General features: G+C 40.4%; 1 protein-coding gene across 9 annotated transcripts in view; it reads right to left on the reverse strand.

The window, feature by feature from the left end:
- TENM1 (teneurin transmembrane protein 1) overlaps positions 1–19,132 on the reverse strand; it is a 900,761-nt gene that overhangs the window by 89,306 nt on the left and 792,323 nt on the right. For 8 of the 9 annotated variants that reach the window (XM_063345747.1, XM_063345755.1, XM_063345753.1 and 5 more), the window contains 3 exons: positions 11,270–11,455; positions 10,132–10,155; positions 7,637–7,783 (listed from right to left, as the gene is read on the reverse strand). In XM_063345747.1, coding sequence (XP_063201817.1) covers positions 7,637–7,783; positions 10,132–10,155; positions 11,270–11,455 — 357 coding nt within the window. The remainder of the gene's footprint in view (positions 1–7,636; positions 7,784–10,131; positions 10,156–11,269; positions 11,456–19,132) is intronic. The other variant, XM_063345754.1, reaches the window with a different exon arrangement.

Below are 19,132 nucleotides of genomic sequence, written 5' to 3' on the forward strand. Positions count from 1 at the left end.
CTTGGAGAAGACGCTCCATGGGCAGGGAGGCAGGAGGTGAAGCAGCACCAGCTCCTCTACAGACTCTTAGCACTACATATTTGGCTCAGGCCTAACTCAGGCCACTGGGTGTACGTATTTGAGAATTAATAACTACAACTGTCTGAATAATGTAACTTCTATTTTTTTTTTCCAAACAATCAAACAAAATTTAGAAAAGAAATCAACTTGGATAAAACTGAAAAACATTTTTCACACTTTGTGCTGAAGTAAAAGAACAAAACACCTATTTTGAGGCAAAATAAAATCTTTGTTCCACTTTAGGCTCATATAAGACTTTGGTTTTAACTTAGACCATTTAAAAGAAAGAAGAAAAAAACCCCACACCTAAAGCCCAGTAAGAAACTACTGTAATTCAGTATGATACCCATTAAATTGAACCAGATGAAACAAACTGGTACAGAATCACAATTACATATGGAGGCGGTTCATGATAATGGAAATCATATTAGTAAGTGCACGTGAGGTTAAATTTTCAGCAAGCCAATCCTATTTGAAATGAGATTTTTAATCCAGGAGAATAACCCAGAAAAACAAATAAGTCTTGTTTATAAATTATTGCATCAAACTCATTCACTTGAAAATGCTACAAATACATTAGTCAGTTCTCAACCAATGGTCACATTTTTTAGTTAAGTTTTCATATCAGGAACCAACTGTTAAAAAACTCACCATGTTAAGAAAACAGCAGGGTTTCTATTAAATCTCGGGAGACAACAGTCAGGAGTATGAACAAACTACTACAAACAGCAAAAACTGTAAATCCTCCAGCAGGGGAGCCTGTATACTGAAGTTTTTACTGTCAATTACCACACAGTGCATCACAGCACAGGTGCAGACTAAAATGCATTACAGAGGCGTCAATGATTTTGGTTTGCTATTAGCATTTTATTTATTTCATATAAAAGGCAGTCAGGCACCTTCAAGGTGCACTACAGGTTGTATAATATAGTGATTCAGGATTTGATGAGTCTGAGATTATGGTTTCACATCTTCCAGGTACCTTGTTTTGTATGCAAGAGATAACGATGGACTGGGATTTTTGTTTCAGTAAGTAAATTAGACAATTAAAATATTTTTAATATTACTCCTAAAATAGAATTCACAAAGATCGACTTGAGGATAAAAAGCACTTCACAGCACTGTTAAATAATTTAAACAACCTCAAAGAAAAGGCAGAGCATGCCAAAACAAATAGCTCTGCTTCCAGTCACACCGCTCCTCTCAGCATTGCTGTCGCTCACAGAGGTAGGACAAGATTTTCCCATTTCCTTGCTGGGGAAGGGATGCCGTAAGGAAGCTTTCTATAAGGAATGATAATAATACCTATTGTGCCAGAATTTTGTGTCAATGGAATCACACAATATTTTCCATCAAATAAAATATATGTTCTTGCTTATACATTTATATTTTTTGTCCTTATTTAATATGATGGAGAGAATGCCACAAGTGTGATAAGTTACCTCCCCAGCTATGTTTCTACTGCAGCCATGGAAGGCTCAGTGTGTGCTAGGTCCAGCACATTCTCTAACGTACACGTTATGCGGCAATCTCTCTTCTACGTGGACGATCCCTTCAGCAACCAGACGGACTGGTGATGGAGGTATGGACCCATCTCTCCATCGGTTACTTTCCAGCAATATACCCCTTAACTTACCATGTTTGTAAGTGAAATCATGTAATGTAATGTAAAAAAACGTAATGCTGGACAGTGACTGTATTTCATGTGTTTTGTATTTGAGCTTTCCATATGCTGCATAATATCTATATTAAATCCACAATAAAATAAAATAACGGTTGGGAAAGAAAAAGGCATTTTGTCAGCTATAAGCTAATAGCAAGAACATGGAACAAGTCACATATTTTGGGCCTGATATGGCTCTGTGCCATCTACTTTTCAATCCTGGCTTTTCTAGTCTTCTTGTCTACCTTTGAATTACTTGCAATTCACGACTGCAAATACGGGAACATCACAGTAAGTCACGTTGCTGAAAATGGATCCGTGTTCACAACTAGTACAATTGTGTAGGTAGGGGATCATCCGAGGAGACACTAAAGAGGCACTGGGTGGGGGTCACTGGTAAGGGAAGCAAAGAACAAAGCGGTTCTGATTTTGGCAGCGGTGGCTTCCCCAGCTCACCACTGCGGCATGCAAGAACTTTCACAGTGGCTTCTTTTCTGTTAAACCACTGAGACGCTTTATTAACTGTCTATGAAAATGACAAATTCAATCAGACTCTACCTCCCACGTTACTCGGTTAGTTATTTTAATAAACCGTCTGCTACCATTAGGTTCTGGCAAGCAAAACACAGTTAGCAATAACACTTAAAATTGCTATTCTTCTGCTTTAAAGTTCATCAAAAGATCAGAATTCACACCCCTTCAAGCTTCTGTCATGCATGGAGAAGTTACTACTAATGTTAACCACAATAGGTTTGAAGTTTTACGGTTAATGCCAAACCCAGAATGCTACAGGAATTGGAGTATATGCTTGCGCGGCGCATGCACACGCATGTGCGCAGGCACACTCACAGACACACACACACACTAATGAATGCACTTGCTCAGTCACAGGACAATCAAGCCCATCTCTAAGTAATACACTATCCTCAGTACGAGCAGTACCAATGACCTTCATTTTCACTGCTGCAGAGCAACCCAGAGGTGTGCGTGTAAGTGCTCTCCCACTCCCTCTGCACCGATCCCGGTGAGCGCAAGCCAGCGATGGAGCTGTCAGAACTACGTCCAAAACGTTTTCACAGAAACTAAAAAATGGGCTTTAAGTTTCTCCTTGCAGTAAGCGGATTTTTGCTCTCTGAACGCCTTATGCAGGACAACCTAAAAAACTCAACAACACGACTCTCAACACTTGAAGGATTTGAGCTTTTTGGTACACTCGCATGATCAATTGTTCAATACTATTTTTGTTTGTGGAAAAAAATAAATCCACAGGAGTCTTCAACTTACATTTGCTTGCCTTCTTTTACAGATTTCAAATAAGCATTAAACAATGCCTGTGCTGACTTGTTTCACCACAGGCTCAGTTAAGTCCAATTAGGGTTGCCAGGAATCTGAGCAAACTGAATCAAAGCGTAACTTCAGAAGAGACTAAGCAGCAGTAACCGCCATGAGACTCTGATGCTTATTTGTATGCATTAATCCAAACTGCTTCTCAAATTTTAGCCGTAATACATAGCACACAGCAGACAGTGAGGCTGATAACTGGGAACACTGGTGTTTGCCTAAAGACATTGGAAACCCGCCAGTGTGCCTCTGAAAAGGCTGCAGTGTTTTAGCCAGTGAGCACCAGTGGCGTTTGGCCTTCCACACACAGAAGAATGCAAATATATCAGGGTATGATTTTCAGAAACTGTAAGTATCCCTGGGGAGCCCTCGCTGCTCAGCAACAATGAAAACCTTTCCCATCGGTATTATTTATATTGTGTAATAATAGCATATTACTTATATATGGACTCAATATCTCTGTGATGGATAGGTTATTAAAATGCCAATGGATGGGTCAGAAATACATCAATATTTTAGCAGCACTGGCTATCAACCCAAGGCTATGCTGAATCATATATTTTCTTGTGCTTGGAAAAGCTTGGAGAAAGCTATCATAACTGTCTGAAGCGACTGAAGGGATATTTGGAAGAGAATTCAAAGCTTGTAGTAAACAGTATTTTCCTTAAAAACAAACAGTCAAGATTGAATCACGAAAGAAAAAGAAAAAGATGAAAAGAGATCCAGACAAATTTAAAAGAGAGGTCCGTATCAAAGAAATGAATGGGAGTGACAGGCTGCAACTTTCAGCTTAAGACAAAGACCTGCATGTGCAGCAGGAATGTAAATATATGTTAGAATAGCAGGTAAATTGTGGCTTGGCCGGGCAGGGGGGTGACCCGTGAGCTGGTGCCGAGCGCCCTGGGACACAGGCACTCGCCTGCGCAGAGCTCAGCAGAGCTGTCAAGCAATCTCCTGGAGCTACCCAAGCTTCCAAATGAGTCTAAGGTAATGGCAGAACAAGAGAAAATGACCTGCTCAGATGAGCTGAATGGCCACCTTATAAACCGAAAATGAAGTAATGCCAGTCACGACAATGAAAGGAGGAGAATAAGAAATGGGGAATAACGTGATGCTGAGGGAAGCCATGGCGAGAGAAGGGCCCCACTGCAAAGGACATCTGCTTGACTTCTTGGCATTATTTAATGGACATCACACTGATAACAGACTGCAGATGCACTCCACAAGAGCAAGTGCAAACCACGCCGTCGTGCATGTGTTATAATGCTAAGACCTTTTCAATGATATTTGTAGTGATATTTGAACAGGTAAACATGCCCTTAATCTGCAAGGAGGAAAAAGCTGACAGAGAGTTATGAGATGGAATGGGAAAGGCAGTTATGGTACAGTCAGGGTACAACGTATACTAATAGAAATAGTGTTTTCCCTGCTCAGGAAAACATTTCCGCCTGTGTTTAACCTTACCACCACGGGTAACTGCAGTGATGGGGAACTCGGTGCTTCAGCATCGGCAGAACCGGGCTGCCTGTGACGCTTTTGGCTTACAGTATACCAGTCCTTAATATATATAAAATATACCAGTCTTTAAAAAATGAATTCAAGACCTCCTCCCTCACAAAGCTTTTCTGCTGCTATTACAGACCAAACAATAACGCTAAAACTTCCTCAAGCCAAATAAATGACATTATTCGATCCCTACAGTTGGAACTAATAAAATGCTTCATTCTCTAACACATTTTTTCTACCACGTATTTCCATGTATTTTTATAAAGTAAAAATCTCAGCTTTTCAGTCTCTGAAAGTACCATGTCATAAATCAGCTGAAAACTACATAAAATTATCATTCTGCCTAACTCCTGAAATTAGAGTTTGTTTGAAATAATAATTGTTCAACTTTACTACAGCTTTGTTCTTTGGTTGTGACTTTCTTCTAATGAACTTGAGGCACAAAAAACACCTCCTAAGGGCTGAGATATAAATGTTTGATTTAAACACAATTGGAGTGAATAATACCTTTAAGAGGGGAGAATAACATGATTTGGAATATACAACGGCACTAAATTAGGTCTCGAGCATGATGTCCCGGGCTATGTGTTGCTGAATGATTGTGATCACATGCTAATGGCCTGGGAAGTTACTACCTGTCAGCTGAGTTTCTGTAACTCTGCTGAGTGCACGCTCTTAACTCACCACAACGGCAGGCAAAAACGTTAATAGCTTCCATCTTTATGCACCTGGTCCCGTTAGGGAGCTTGATGGATGGTAACTCGTTACGCCACCATAATATTCTCACAGTCTAAGGCACAACCTCCCAGCAAACAGGACTTAACAGGCAATGTCATGTCTCCTTCCTAATTTCTGTTTTTACTGTTGTGTATACGTACAAACCCTGAAACACTAGGAATCACCTTCCGATTTCGTATTAATGTAACACTGGTATAACTCCAGTGACTTTAGGGGAATTCTTCTAATTTATGCTTATGCCAAATCAGGTCCTATGAACTTCATATATAAAGAGAAGTGGCTTTAATATGTAGATATAATTTTCTTTTCTTATATAAAATTGATTGTGAAGGAAACTTAATTACATTTAGCCCATCTGTAGTAGTCAGATTAATTAAATATTTCTCTCTGCACTTATCTCTAATTGTAATGTCAACAGAGCTGTCCTAGGCCATGTTATGTTGCCATTAAAAAGGAAAAAGAAAATTACTTTTAAAACCTGCAGTGAAATGATGTTAAGTGTCTGCCTTAAACTGACAAATTCAAGGAGATTTAGAGTTAAAACTGCCAACTCTTTCAATAACTCACCATTATTGCAGAATATAAAGCACCCAAAATCACAATACAGGGCAGTTTATACAGAGCGAGTTCGTAGAGTGTATCAGAAAACGCTTTACATACATTACAGGCTAAACAGGGTTTTTGTGGACAGATTTAAGAGTGAGTCAGTGGCTCGGACAGCAGGGGAGAGCACCAGACAGATGGGAAAGCACGCGGGGGGCGGCGATGCCAGCTGTGGGACCTCGTGTGAAAGGGATACACACCAGCGCAGAGAGCAGAGAGAGTGGGCAGAGAGAAGGCTGTTAGAGGTCTTGGAAACAAGGTGGAAAAGGAAGGATAAGAGAGGAATAAGGCGATTTTGAATGGGATTCAGAAATGAGGAAGCCTTTGCCAAAAGACAGCATGGTCTTAGAGCCCACAGGATACAAAATCAGAAGGTCTCAAAATATATCTGTAAATGAGGAATCATCACTTAGTCAGAATGTTTCTATTGAGGTCCCACAGTGACCTCAGTTCTTGGCCCTAAATCAAGCTTAATTCATCAATGACCTAGAAGAAAATAGATAATCATTATACTAAGGTTTGACACTACAGTGGGGTATGAGGTCTCACCCACGACGCTGAGATGGTCTGTAAGTGTGACACAGTACATATGTCAATACATCTCAGTGTACAATTTAATGAAAAAAAACGTAGCTGTGCTTGGGACACGATGTATTTACAGTCTGAACGAGAAAGCTGCACAGCTCCGAGCATGGGGGCAAGCACACTGTAAAGGATGGTAGTAAGTAAAGGAGAGGAAAGCAATAGTCCCTCTTGACTGTCCAGTAAATGAGTATTCCTAAAAGAGATAGGAAAAATAATTAACTCTGAGAACAATCAGTGAGGAATGTTGTGGCTTTTCTCCCACTGGTAAGTTTGAAATAGATTCTGGATATTTTTCCTGAAAAAATGCACTAGCTTGTGTACTAGAATAAACTCCTGGAAAGGAGGCAGAGACGAACTTATGAAAGAACTATGCTTTTACCAGCAAACCTAAAACTTACACAGCCTTAGAATGAATCAAGACTACAGAGGTCTGAGGTGGAGAGCACCTAGTGCCAAATGCCCTGGTTCAACTGGTAGAAAAGAGCAAATTATTACTTTAATACAGGGCTTCGTTTATGGTACTTTCAAAAATTACTTTATGCATACTTTCTACGCTAGCTTACTCAACTATCGTTCAAATGTAGGTCCAGATAGTTGCAAGAACTGTGCTGTGTCTCAGTGGAAAGATTAAGAACTATATTAATGTTAAAAAAGTATCTCTAAATGTATGCTTTATGCTTGCAAATGTATTCATTTAATATTAACATAAGACTAAACTCTGGATGCATTTTGACAGGCACAGAGGTTTTTACATTTGCGTATCCATTAGCTGTCTGCTGAAATGGATGGCAGAGTTATGGGGTAGAGCAGAAAGGAGATAGAAGAAATTAGTTGTTAGAAATTTGGGGGAGGGGGGTTGGTGTTTGTTTTGTTGGTTTTGTTTTTGTTTTTTTTGGTAATAAAAAAATCAAGTCCTGGGATGATGGGTATTGCACAGAATTTCTGCCTGGAATAACATCCAGCACAAGAGTGTGTTCCCTCGCCGCACTGCTTCAGATGAAGTCAGTGGAACAACTGTCTTGAGCAAACAGACAAACATTGACATTCTGTGATAAAAAGGAAAACATACACCAAACGTATAGATTCAAATGCCAATCCAGGATGTGACAAATAAACAGGGACATGAATTATGTCGCATACCTCCATCATTGTCCAGGTTATCTCCACACACCATTTCCATGACAACGTTACATCCTGAGCCACTCCAGCCCACTTGACAAACACAGTGCCATCCGTTCTGATCAAGAGTGCACCTCCCGTTTCCGTAACAGAGACCTGGGCAGCCATCTAGAAAAGAAAATGTAAAAAAGAAGCCTTCATGGAGGAGTTCTCTTCTTTTACAGTTGTAATTATTCTTTAGCATTCTTTCATATAGCAGTATACTTGCTGCCTTCAAATAATCACAGCTCCCTTGCAAGCCATTTATATTTTTTGCCAAATATGGAAATATCCCCATCCTGATCCCTCCCTTTGCTTGCCCAAAACTCATTTTTCAGTGAGGAATGAGGATAGTTTTAGTGTGTAACATTTTGTGCGCAGGAAAAAAGCGAGTAAACTTATAAGAAGATATTTAACAGTCTGCCGTGTCCATGTTTTTCTCTACTTACTGAAAAATAAGCTGTAGATCACAATGGAAGGTCTATACATAATCAACATTTATATCAAAGATATGCATGGAAAATATTGCGTAAATGACAAACTGGCATTTGTGGACACGATCTTGCACATTGCAGGGAGTGGAGGTGACCTCTTTATTCTGTTCGCAAATACTCAGCTGACTGAGAAAATGCCAATTCGACTTAAGCTACAACACAACTCTTTCCACAAAAGAAGGCAAACGGGGGAGCATTTCCTTTCTATGTCCAGTTCCACTTCCTTCACATTATAGCTGATTTAAATACGATAAACACTTGCCCTTTAGTGGCTCTGATTCTAGATCAAAACTGGAACAATGACTGTAGCATCCTCTGCATTATACCCACTTGTAAGCTCTGAATCAATAGGAATTTGGCCATTCTCAGCTACATCTCCTGCCTATGAGCGAGAGAGGAATTGTCTCTGGATGTGTACGCTCACGTCCATCTGCCTGCATAGTTCAGTGCCAGCTCAGACATTTGTCAAATCTGCACCATGTCACACACGGAGCCAAAGGACAATGGATAAAGCTCAGCAATAAGCTTTACAGCGCAAGTGGCATTCCTTCTTAGAGGGCTCCTTTCTTTTTGCCAGCATGGACATACAGGAACTGAAAGCGCCTCCTATATTTGATAGTGAACATCAACATTTATGTGTTATCAGAGAGAGTATTTTTTTGAGGAAGAAAGAAGAGACCTCAATCTCCATATGTGTTTGGCAGCCCCGAGATGCTCCAAAAGGGCTTTGGAGGAGCTGATCAAAGTCAGAGAATCCGTACGACTGGTCTCTCAGGCTGCGACTCACAGCCCAGCATGCAGCACGCTTCCTGGGAACTCCACACGAGACACATCATCTCTCTCCTCCCCACCCTCGGCACAGTTTATCAATCACATCTGCAAACAGGGAGACTGGGGAGTCTGACCATCTTGCTCGGAAGAGCTGGAGATGGGTGGCACCGTTTTCTCACACTGGAATTCTGGAAGTTGTTGCTCTAAAATAGCATAAGATTGGCAACCACCAGATATACTGTGAAAGCCAATTATTTGCCTCTTTCAGGCTAATTGGTGGAAAGGGCAGGATGTGAGATCTGTTCTGGGTAACGAGGATGTTTTTCCACTTCAATTCACTGTCCCGCTGAGTTAATTTATTTCTTGTATATGATTATATTTTGCTGCTGCGTGTGCTTATCCTCTAAGACTATAAATGTAATCAAACGAATGCCTCCATGATTTTATTATTCTCTAATTCTGAAGAAATAAAATAATAGATACAAAATAACCACCCAGGTCTTTCTGGAATGTCGGTTAATTTACTATTTGGGCTAGCAGCATTTTTGCAAGGGGCACTGGGCATCATTGCTCCGCGCAGCATGGCGAGGGCTGAGGCACTGCTCAAACGTGCGCCGACATGAATGAGCAGGACCCGCGGCAAGGCAGGGAAATCAAATGAACGGCACCAGACACGAAACAACATAAAATCTAACTCTTGTATCAAATGATTTGAAGAGAATCACATCACTTCTGGCATAGACAGCTTTTAAAGAAGTGTACTTCTCTATCAAAAGAAACTTACTTCAAGCACAAACAACAAAAAACAAAAAGAAAACTTTTGTTCTCATGGAAGACAGGATCAACAAAAAGTGTTTTGAGCAAGTCCTCAGCTCTGTCATTACTTTGGAACGGTAAGCGAGAGCAAAATGATTTGCCTAACAGCACATCAGATGCCACATAAAACATGCTTGCATTGCTACAACTTCGTGAATGAGTTGAGCACGTTATTCGTTAAAAATTGCATTTTCTTCTGTAAATCTCTCTCTGTCTCTATGTGTGTGTGTATATCTATATATCTATATATCTATATCTCCATTAAAAAATGTTTTATCTATTCTGGCAACTTAGCAGTACAGAAGCTCGGACAAAACAGGTAACACAGAACACTGCATTCCCAATACTTTTATATCTTTTCATTATTCTTTCACAATGCTGATATGAAAAACTTACCTCGAACAGCATCTAAGTAGTGAGCTTAAAAAAGAAAAGAACAAAACTGAGATGGATTGAACTTCTGTACCCAAATGAACACAGACACCATTTGGCTATGGCTTTGCCACCTGTCAGATCTATTCCTGCCACTGCGATCAAAACACATCGCGTATGTGATGGTTCTCTGATGACAAGCATGTAGGGGACAGCCTGGGCCATACCTGCCAGTGCCTACCCAATGCAAAGAGCAGTTCTGCATATCTTTTTGATTATTTTGGTCCTTTTCTGGATTTGCTCTATACCATCTTTAGAAAATTAGGCTGTTCCTCCTTCACAAATCTAATTCTTGATTTAGCAAATCTGATTTAGTAAATTCTAGAGCCAGTGAATAACCAAGATAATGACAAATGATCAAGATAAAAACAAAACATTCTGCTTTTGCTTTTTTTTTTTTTTCAAGAAGCAAGCATGAAAGCTTACTCCGCTTACCTCTGAGAATTAGGCACCCTGCTATTAGAAACAATTAAAGTGTTTATGAATAATCTTGCTTTGGGACATTTTAGAGAGAAACACTATTAGACTTTGCAAAAACCTGTTGTATTTCATTAAAAATGTAACTATTACATTTGTATAATGGAGTAATGAATTCTAAAAAGATCTGAAAGCTTTACCTTATTAGGAATATTGTTAGAAGCCAGCTATAGAAAAATCACCTCTATTAATAAGTAAAATATGTAAATCCTCAGACATGAAGGCAAGAGATTTAATGCAAGAATTCCTTAAGCTGAATAATAGCTCCATCCCCTCACACCTTCCATTTCTTAAACAATTTTTTCCGTCCTGACTTGAAGTTCTCATATGAACACAACCCAACAATATATTAGGACCGAGATATCTCTCTGTTGTGTGTTTTTGTGTTTTGTAAAAAATAAATTCGGCTATGTTTTTTCCTCTAAACAGAAAGCTGCCCTGAGCTGCAGTTCTGTGGGACAAGCGGGGCGCACCATCAGTGCGGAGCTGCCTTTTTACACCTGGCCTGATCCTGGCTCTCTGTTTTTCCGAAATGACTTGAAGCAGGCTGATGGCTAGGGCAGATCTTTGTATAACTGGTTAAGGATTCAGGCATTTTATTTCTCGAGGTACAAAATGCCCTTACCAATGGTGCAGTGGTCCCCTTCCCATCCAGGGCTGCACTCGCACTTGCCGTCCTTGCACTGGCCGTGTTCAGCGCAGTGAGAGTGGCAGGTACGCTCTTCGCAGGTTGGTCCCACCCAGCCCTCTTCACACTGGCATATCCCTCTCGAACAGACTCCATGGCTGCCACAGTCCAGGGTGCACAGCTCTGCACAGGATTACAAAAATACATAACGTGAAACAGCAATTTCCTACTGCAAATAGACTTTGCACCGATACTAAATTTAATCACTTCTCTACCTGTATCGCTCATCAATTGCATCAAATATGGGATTTCATCCCCCAGTACACACACACCTTGCACTATCTGGCTGCCTCCTTCTTTAGCAGTTACTTGCCAGATCACTTATTTGTTTGGGGTGGGGACTGCAAAAATTATGGCTTTGCACGTGGTAGAGCAATGGGCCTAAACCAGACAAACAATGACACAAAAAAGTCAATATCTTTTAACTGATTTCAGCTGAGGCCTTTAACAACAGCATGCCACATCTGGTTCCCAGGTCCCACTGGCTCAGTTCTGAAATCTATTATAAACTCAACACTGCAAGGGAGCTGAAGTAAAGGATAAAGTGGCACATTAAATACGTACAAGCAAAAGTCTTTGAGACAGTCAGACATTTGTAGTGATGGCAAAATGGCCTTGACTTACAGTAAGAAGAGCCACCAGAAAGGTAACGGTGAGAAAGAAGCAGCAGCACCCCAACTCTGACGGCAGTATACAATATTACATGACTTACAGGCCACGCAGATCTGCCTAGTTCTAAAATGACTTTCAAGGACTAAAAGCTTTTTCCTTCCTGACTCTCATGAGTCAACTGCTAAGGAAAGCTGTTACGGGAAGACAAGGGTACCTCCTTCACTGCACTCAGAACAATTTCTCTACCTGGGCACTGCAGAACACCAGTTACCGTGAAGCGGAATGAAAGTCCTGAATTGCTTCAATACATCACAATATGCCAATTGCAATTCTACTTCCACTTAGACTAAAGTTGTTCTGCGAAAAGAATGGCTTCATTATAAAAAGGTTCCATGTAGTTTGAATTTATTTAGAATAATTAGTGTCAAGAGAGAGAATTTGCTTGTTATTCTGCAATTAACCTGCCACAAAAATGTTTCCTCCTTCTTCCTCTCGGAAAGCAGCTGATAGCACTACAAGTGTAAGCCAAATAATCGTGTCTGCTCTGATTTCAAATGTCAGCGTTACATATTTAGTTGTGGCAAGATTTTTCCCTTGACACATTTTAAACAATGATCATTTATATCTTGGAAGTATTGTATATAAACATCCTTAAAAGCATTTGTAGTGACAAATGCTGTCACTGTATATACCAAGCAAAGTTTTTAAAGTTTAAATTGAAATCTTATCAATTCCCATCGTTTAAACACAAAGAAAAAAGCATCACAGGCATGGAACTGCACGGTGACATTGCAGACGTGCCGGGCTCTGTCTCGAGTCAGAGTCTAGCCCTTGCTTTTGTTAATAGCCGGGGTGATGGCACAGAGTGCAACTGAACGAACCGGAGAGTGACAAAGTGGAAGAGCATCATCAAACTCAAAATCACCTTCAGAAGCAGAAGGCATGGTAAAGAACCGAAGATAAAATCCAGTATAAGAAACTACGAAGTACTGTCCTGAGGAAGTCAAAATCAGCTACGTACAAAATAATTAATTTTACTATTCACACAGGGACTTTTGTTATACTGGAGCAGAAGACAAACAAAATTATCTGATGATACTCCTGCAAAAGAGTATAAAAGACAAGGAAAGGGACTGCTTTGCTATATTCAAATTAAAAACTGTGCTGAGCCTGGGGCATTATCCCTTAGAAAGACTTGATTGCTGCCTGCTGATTATTTATTAATCTAATGCTTCATGCCTTGGACTGCCTGCCTGCGGGTACCAGGAAGGACTTCTCCCCCCTTGCTGCATAAGTTGGCTTGGCTTTTTTGGTTTTGATACTTCCTTGCTCCTTGGAAACCTGTGAGACTGCTCAGAGGACTACAGGGGGGACTTGCTCTGTTATTTCATCGGTACTGAAGTCACCCAAATACTTGCTGCTATGGCCAGGAACTAAACTGATCCCTCCAGATCTGGGATCACAGCAGAATCACCCCCAGGCCAGACTGGCAGAGGACCACTGGTATTATTTTAACCTATCTTTATAGCTTGGGGCATGGACTAACTCCTGAGAATTAAATCTAACAAATTACCTGCTACTTCAAGGATTTAGGCTGCTAGAGGGATGCCTTTGATCTCTCCCAATCTCCCTCTAGTTCATTATAATTATTGCTTTTGGTATTTTACTGTAAGTGGCAAAGATTGTTAAGAGGCTTTTAAGAAATATTCTGCAGTTTACACAATGCTGGGGTAAGTGGAGTAGATGTGGGGTTTTTTGACCCTTCCGGATTGAGTGTCTGCTACATATTTTTTTGCAGTTGTGGGACTGGCTTAGTTCAACTGATGCCAAAACTTCAGGCAATACTGTAGGCATCAGTACACAGAAGCGGCAACGTAGGCTGGAACGGCTGAAGTGGGGAAACAAAGTGATACACAGAGCTTCCCATCGTGTCAGCAGCTCCCACCACTTCTCTACCTGTAAATAAATCAAAGAACCAGATGTGGAAAACCTTGAACACATTCCCACCCACGGCAAGCACGCCTGCCTCACCTCTGTCTGTCTACCCAGCGGAGGCTCATCACGGCAAACTCACCTTCCAAACAAACAAAAGCAGCCGCACGGAGCCGAAGGCCATGTAGGCACATCCCTACCAAAGGGACACAATCTTGCACATATTCCTATTTCACAACCCCAAAATGAAATGCATCTTGAAATGTTTGAGAGCTTTCCATTGTTTTCCTCACATTTCCTCGTGTTATTCCTCACAAGGAATAAAATGTTTAAACACTATTTAAGCTCCTAAATTCAATCAGATTAATGAAGTAGAGATACAAGATTTCACATCTCACCAAAAAATATCCTAGGCCAGTCAGTGTATAGTCTTCATTCACAAGTCTCCTACTTTTATTCCTATTTCCCCACATAAGATCATACACAAACAAATTTTCCTTTATTTTTTGCCTGTTGGAATACAGAGGCTTCCTCTATCCCAACCACACTGCCTTCGAAAGACAACACAGCGGCACAAGTTCTGGACCCCAAACTGGCTCTGTATGATAGGAAATGTTAGATTAGTTGTCCTGAACCCAGTTATTCAGTTTTCACACCTCATTCTTGCCAGTTAGTCAGGGCCCAGTAACCAGACACCAGTAACTGAGTAAAAAGTGTTACCAAAAAAGCGTGTGTCAAACCTGTTCCGGCAAAGGAATGCCTTGCCTTTCCTTCTAGTAATGCATTTTCCCCCCAAATACTTAATCTAAATCTTCTTTGATGCAAATCGAAAGCAATTCTGTAAGCACCAGACATAACGAAACCTGGTTTCTTCATTTGGACCAGACACTTTTCTCAGTTACCCTCGTTCTGCTGCTCAGCCAACTCATACTTTCTGATCACCGAGGCCAATCTTGAGACTTACATTTGTTTCAGTGATTTAATATGAGGCTTCAGAAATGCTGTTTACCATGATAATTTATTCTTCTGCCATACAAATCCAAGATTCTCCCCAGACTTCTCATGCAAAGCAAGGGAAATCAAGCCTAATGGCATCCTATTAATGCTGTGCTAGTACCTGCAGCTTTAATCCACAGCTAATTCCAACAACTAAGATTAAAAAAAGCATTATCAGTTCAGGTTGTTCTGGTTTTAAATGCAAAACAATTTCTTAGCTACTCCTGCAGATAAACAAGTACAGAGATATCAGCATAGCAGGGAGCCGCATCAGCATTTCTGTTTGTACCGCGAGGCTGAGTTTCCACAGCAGACTGGACAAAATGGGACGCTCGAGTGAGTGGACAGTGACTGAGTGCAACGCAAAACAACACAATAACTTGAAAGAGGTAAATAGCTTCAAACAAAGCTGATGTGGTAAAAGTTCAGGCAGAACTAAAGTCGGATATCAGTTCTGCTCAATCAGATTCTGCTCAGTGGAGCATCTTCCTCCTTCCATAGCAGTTGGTCCTACAGGACTCAGAAGCATCCCAAAAAGCAGTGGGTGCTGAACAAGGGGCCAGCACAGCCGGGCAAGGGCTTTGAGCTGTGGGTGGGTGCAGCAGCTGATCCAGCCAAAGCTGCCACCTCTGACCAGAACGGCCATTCCACTCCCCCGCCTCCATCCGTCTCCCAGCTCTGCGGTCCCTGCCTGGAGCTTATCATCTGAAACTGTGGTGAGCTGATTCAGATCATGAAACTGGCAGATATTCACTTTATTTCCCTAGGTTAATACCTGACAGCTTGCTGAGCTAAATCTGCCCACTGAGGGATCAAAGCAGCAACACAGGCAGGGCAAGGGAGGAGATGCAGATCACAGCCTGGATGGGGACCGTCCCGCTGAGGAGCCACAAACTGTGCCATCGTCTGAGCGCAAAGGACAGGAGCAAGGGGGAGGTGACTTAGGTAAGAACGGAGGCAGGTGGCAAGAGGTTATGGTTTGGGTGAGAAAAGTCAACTCAGGGGTATCGTACCGCAAGCCTTTAGTTATGCTGTTAGATTAATTGCCAATCATTCTCACAACGTACAGTGCAACACACACAATTCGTTAAGTCCCTCAAATGTCCTTCTTGGTGTCTAGGCTTGTAGGCTTACACAAAAGCCACCTCTTCTCTCCCTCTCTCTTTGTCACTGTGTAGTGGGGTGTACGCCTGCCCTGCTTGCCTGCCCGAGCTCTAGGCAGATCTTGTGGAGCGTGGTGGGTTGAAGGCTGGTCTGTGGCTAACAGACCCAGATCCTCAGTAGACGTGGATTTTCATGGCTCTCACGAAACCAAGAGTCACCCTAACTCACAGTAATTCACAGCCCTGTTTCAGTTTTTGTACTTGTACACTTTGCAATCAAAACAAGGTTCTCTACGTGTAGGGCTGGAAAGTTAATTTCCTTATTTAAAAAAAAGCTCAGCTGTGCAGACTCACTGCAAGCAACGTGCTGGCAAATTGCTGGGAGCTGGCCTCAGCTCACCCCTGCAGTTTCTTATACGCTTTCATGAAATACAGCCTTTATCAAATCTAAAATTCAGAGTCCTTAGACTTATACCAATTAATGAATAAGAGATTTAAAAAATGTGCAACTCAGTCGAGAATTTTTACTGACATGTCCTTAATTCTGAAGGCTCATTAATTTTATTGGAAGAAGGCAAATGTGAGCTGTGAAGCATTATTTGTACATATTCTTGAGAAGGAGACAAATATGTTGATCATTCCTGAGCTAATCTAAAAAGCATTAAAAATTCACTCCACACTCTTCATTTTAATTACCTAAGTCAACAATGAGTTCTTTCAAATGTGTTTTATAATAAGTTTCTACTTACGTGATGTGAAAAGGGAAATTAAAGCTAAATATTTTATAATTTGTAATGATAAGGGAAGATTTTAACGTTAATTCAACATGTTTCAGAAATAACTCTTAGAAAATCATGCTAAGACTACAAAACTCTATGTAAACAAAAGTGGTCAAATACTACAAAAACACTTTCATTTTACTTTTCTTCACATTCAGTGGTACGTCTTGTTCTACAGGCAGTCTAAACCTTAAGTATCATATTAATAATTTTGCTATCCATTTTTTAATAAGTGGTTTTCCATAAAGATTAGAAATTAATCTATCCCGACTTTCACCCAATAAGCTTGACTGCTAGAGGCAGCAAAAATCACCTATCTAGGCCTAATAAAGAAAGTTTTTTCAATTTAAATATACATTGCATTTAATAAGCTTGCATGATAATTTCAACAATGTTCCTGAGCTTTTTAAATTACCTTCCCGCTGTGTCCTGGAGACAACTCTGTTCTAGCTTTCATTTTCAGGGACCGACTTTATTAATATAATTTTTTACACCACAAAAAAGTTCAAAAATTTAAAGTTTTAGGAGTTTCAAAAGCACTTGAGCTATTATTTTTTCAGTACAACCTAATGGAAAGTTGTCCCCACTAGAGAAGGTTACCTGAGAGAGCGAACCATAGAGGTTTAATGTAGATATCAAGTTTTATGGTACAGCTTATATTATTTTCCCAATTTAAATAAATTCCTTTGGCAGTGTGGATGTTATAACTGCATCTGATCTAGGCTTCTCCAACAATGTCACAGTATGTCAGTTAGGCGAGCAATTTTTGAGGTTCTTAGCGAACCACAGCTAAGCCAATAAACCATCAAGCTTGGGACAGTTTTGCTACAGAGGCAACACACAAGTATTCCATGGGCTATGCCGGTATTCAGTGGCACCTGCTCTTCAAGCCTGAGCTGGAAATCAAAAGGACTTGTAAATGTCTGCAAAACATTAATTTTGAAGTCTTTGGCTGTCAGCTGCCAGGTTTTGTGAACGTTTCCTCTGGCAAACAGAAATCAGGTTCCTGCATGGAAGAGTGGAAGAGGCAGCAAAGGTGCATTCCCCAACGATTACTGCTACTTCATCTCCCTATCCTTCGCACCACCAAGCAACACTTGATGGGAAAATTACATAGAATGTTATGTGAAATTTGGTACAATCAAAAATAAATCAATAGGATAGATCATCACCGAATGACTGACAACTGTTTAGGGGGGAAAAAAAAAAATCACCTCTACTACTCCACTGTCAGAATACTAAAATAACACACAGTTCTGATTTTTTAGGGCCAGTTTACATAGTTTAATATAGATTTATAGAAAACAGAGGTGCAAAGGACTTCACATGATGATCTATTCTTCCTTGTTCCAAATTAAATCATAGGTGACATCCCTTAAAAAGCTCCCAGCAACAGAGAACTGACAACAGGACTAGATAATCCATTAATCCCCACCAGACTATCTCCACAGACAAATATTCTCTCAATCTAAATTTCTCTTGCTGCAATACTTCTTGTTCTTCTCTCTGCGCATCACACGCTTACATCTGACAATGCAATATATTAAAGGTCATCTCACAATAGCACAACAATTTCTGAGTTTGAGCGGTTTGTTATATTTGTGTGAATAAATTCAAAGCAAAGCTTTTATGTTAGTTATGTGAACGCTGCAAAACTATTGCATTGAATTTATTCTCACATATACTTCCAAAAATCATTTCCACCGTAATTTCCAAAGATTCTGCTCTTGCACAAAGTGGGGCTTGGTAGCCCATTCCAACAAAATACACAAAGAGTGAGATTCATCTCACCCAGCTTGAGACATTTGTGTCTGAAATAGTTTTCTATTACAGTCTGTTATCAGACTATAATGTTTAAATTTATTCAGCTATTGATATTTATCCTTTCTGACACTATCATGATGCAAGAGACTGTAGCAAGCGTATAAAGCTATGTTAAGCAGAAGAGGAATGATTCTGGAAAAACTCTCAAGAGGAAAACAGTTCCTACTTCAAATCATATTTGCCCTCATTTCTGTCTCTGAACATTAGAGAAGCTCATAAGATATTACAACTGTTTACAGTTTTCCATGCATTACAGAAACACGTGGACATTCCTTAAACTCCTTAAACTCCTATTTTCTTGTGTCTTCCTGCTGTCTTCTGTTACTTGGACTCGTATTAAGTAACACTTTTCCCTCATGATTACATGACTGATACCCTGTTTCCTCTTTTCTCTTCAGTACATCTATTGGGTTTGCTATGAAATAAATTAGTGACTGCAGTAAATAACCTTTCGGGTGGTCTCACTGGCAACTGACAAATAGTGCAGCTGAAACCACTCTAACTGAATAAAGGATCTATCCTGCCTCTCTTCTTCATGTTATGAAGTGCATTAT

The sequence above is a fragment of the Chroicocephalus ridibundus genome, chromosome 9, assembly GCF_963924245.1.
Source record: "Chroicocephalus ridibundus chromosome 9, bChrRid1.1, whole genome shotgun sequence".
NCBI classification, from domain to species: Eukaryota; Metazoa; Chordata; class Aves; order Charadriiformes; family Laridae; genus Chroicocephalus; species Chroicocephalus ridibundus.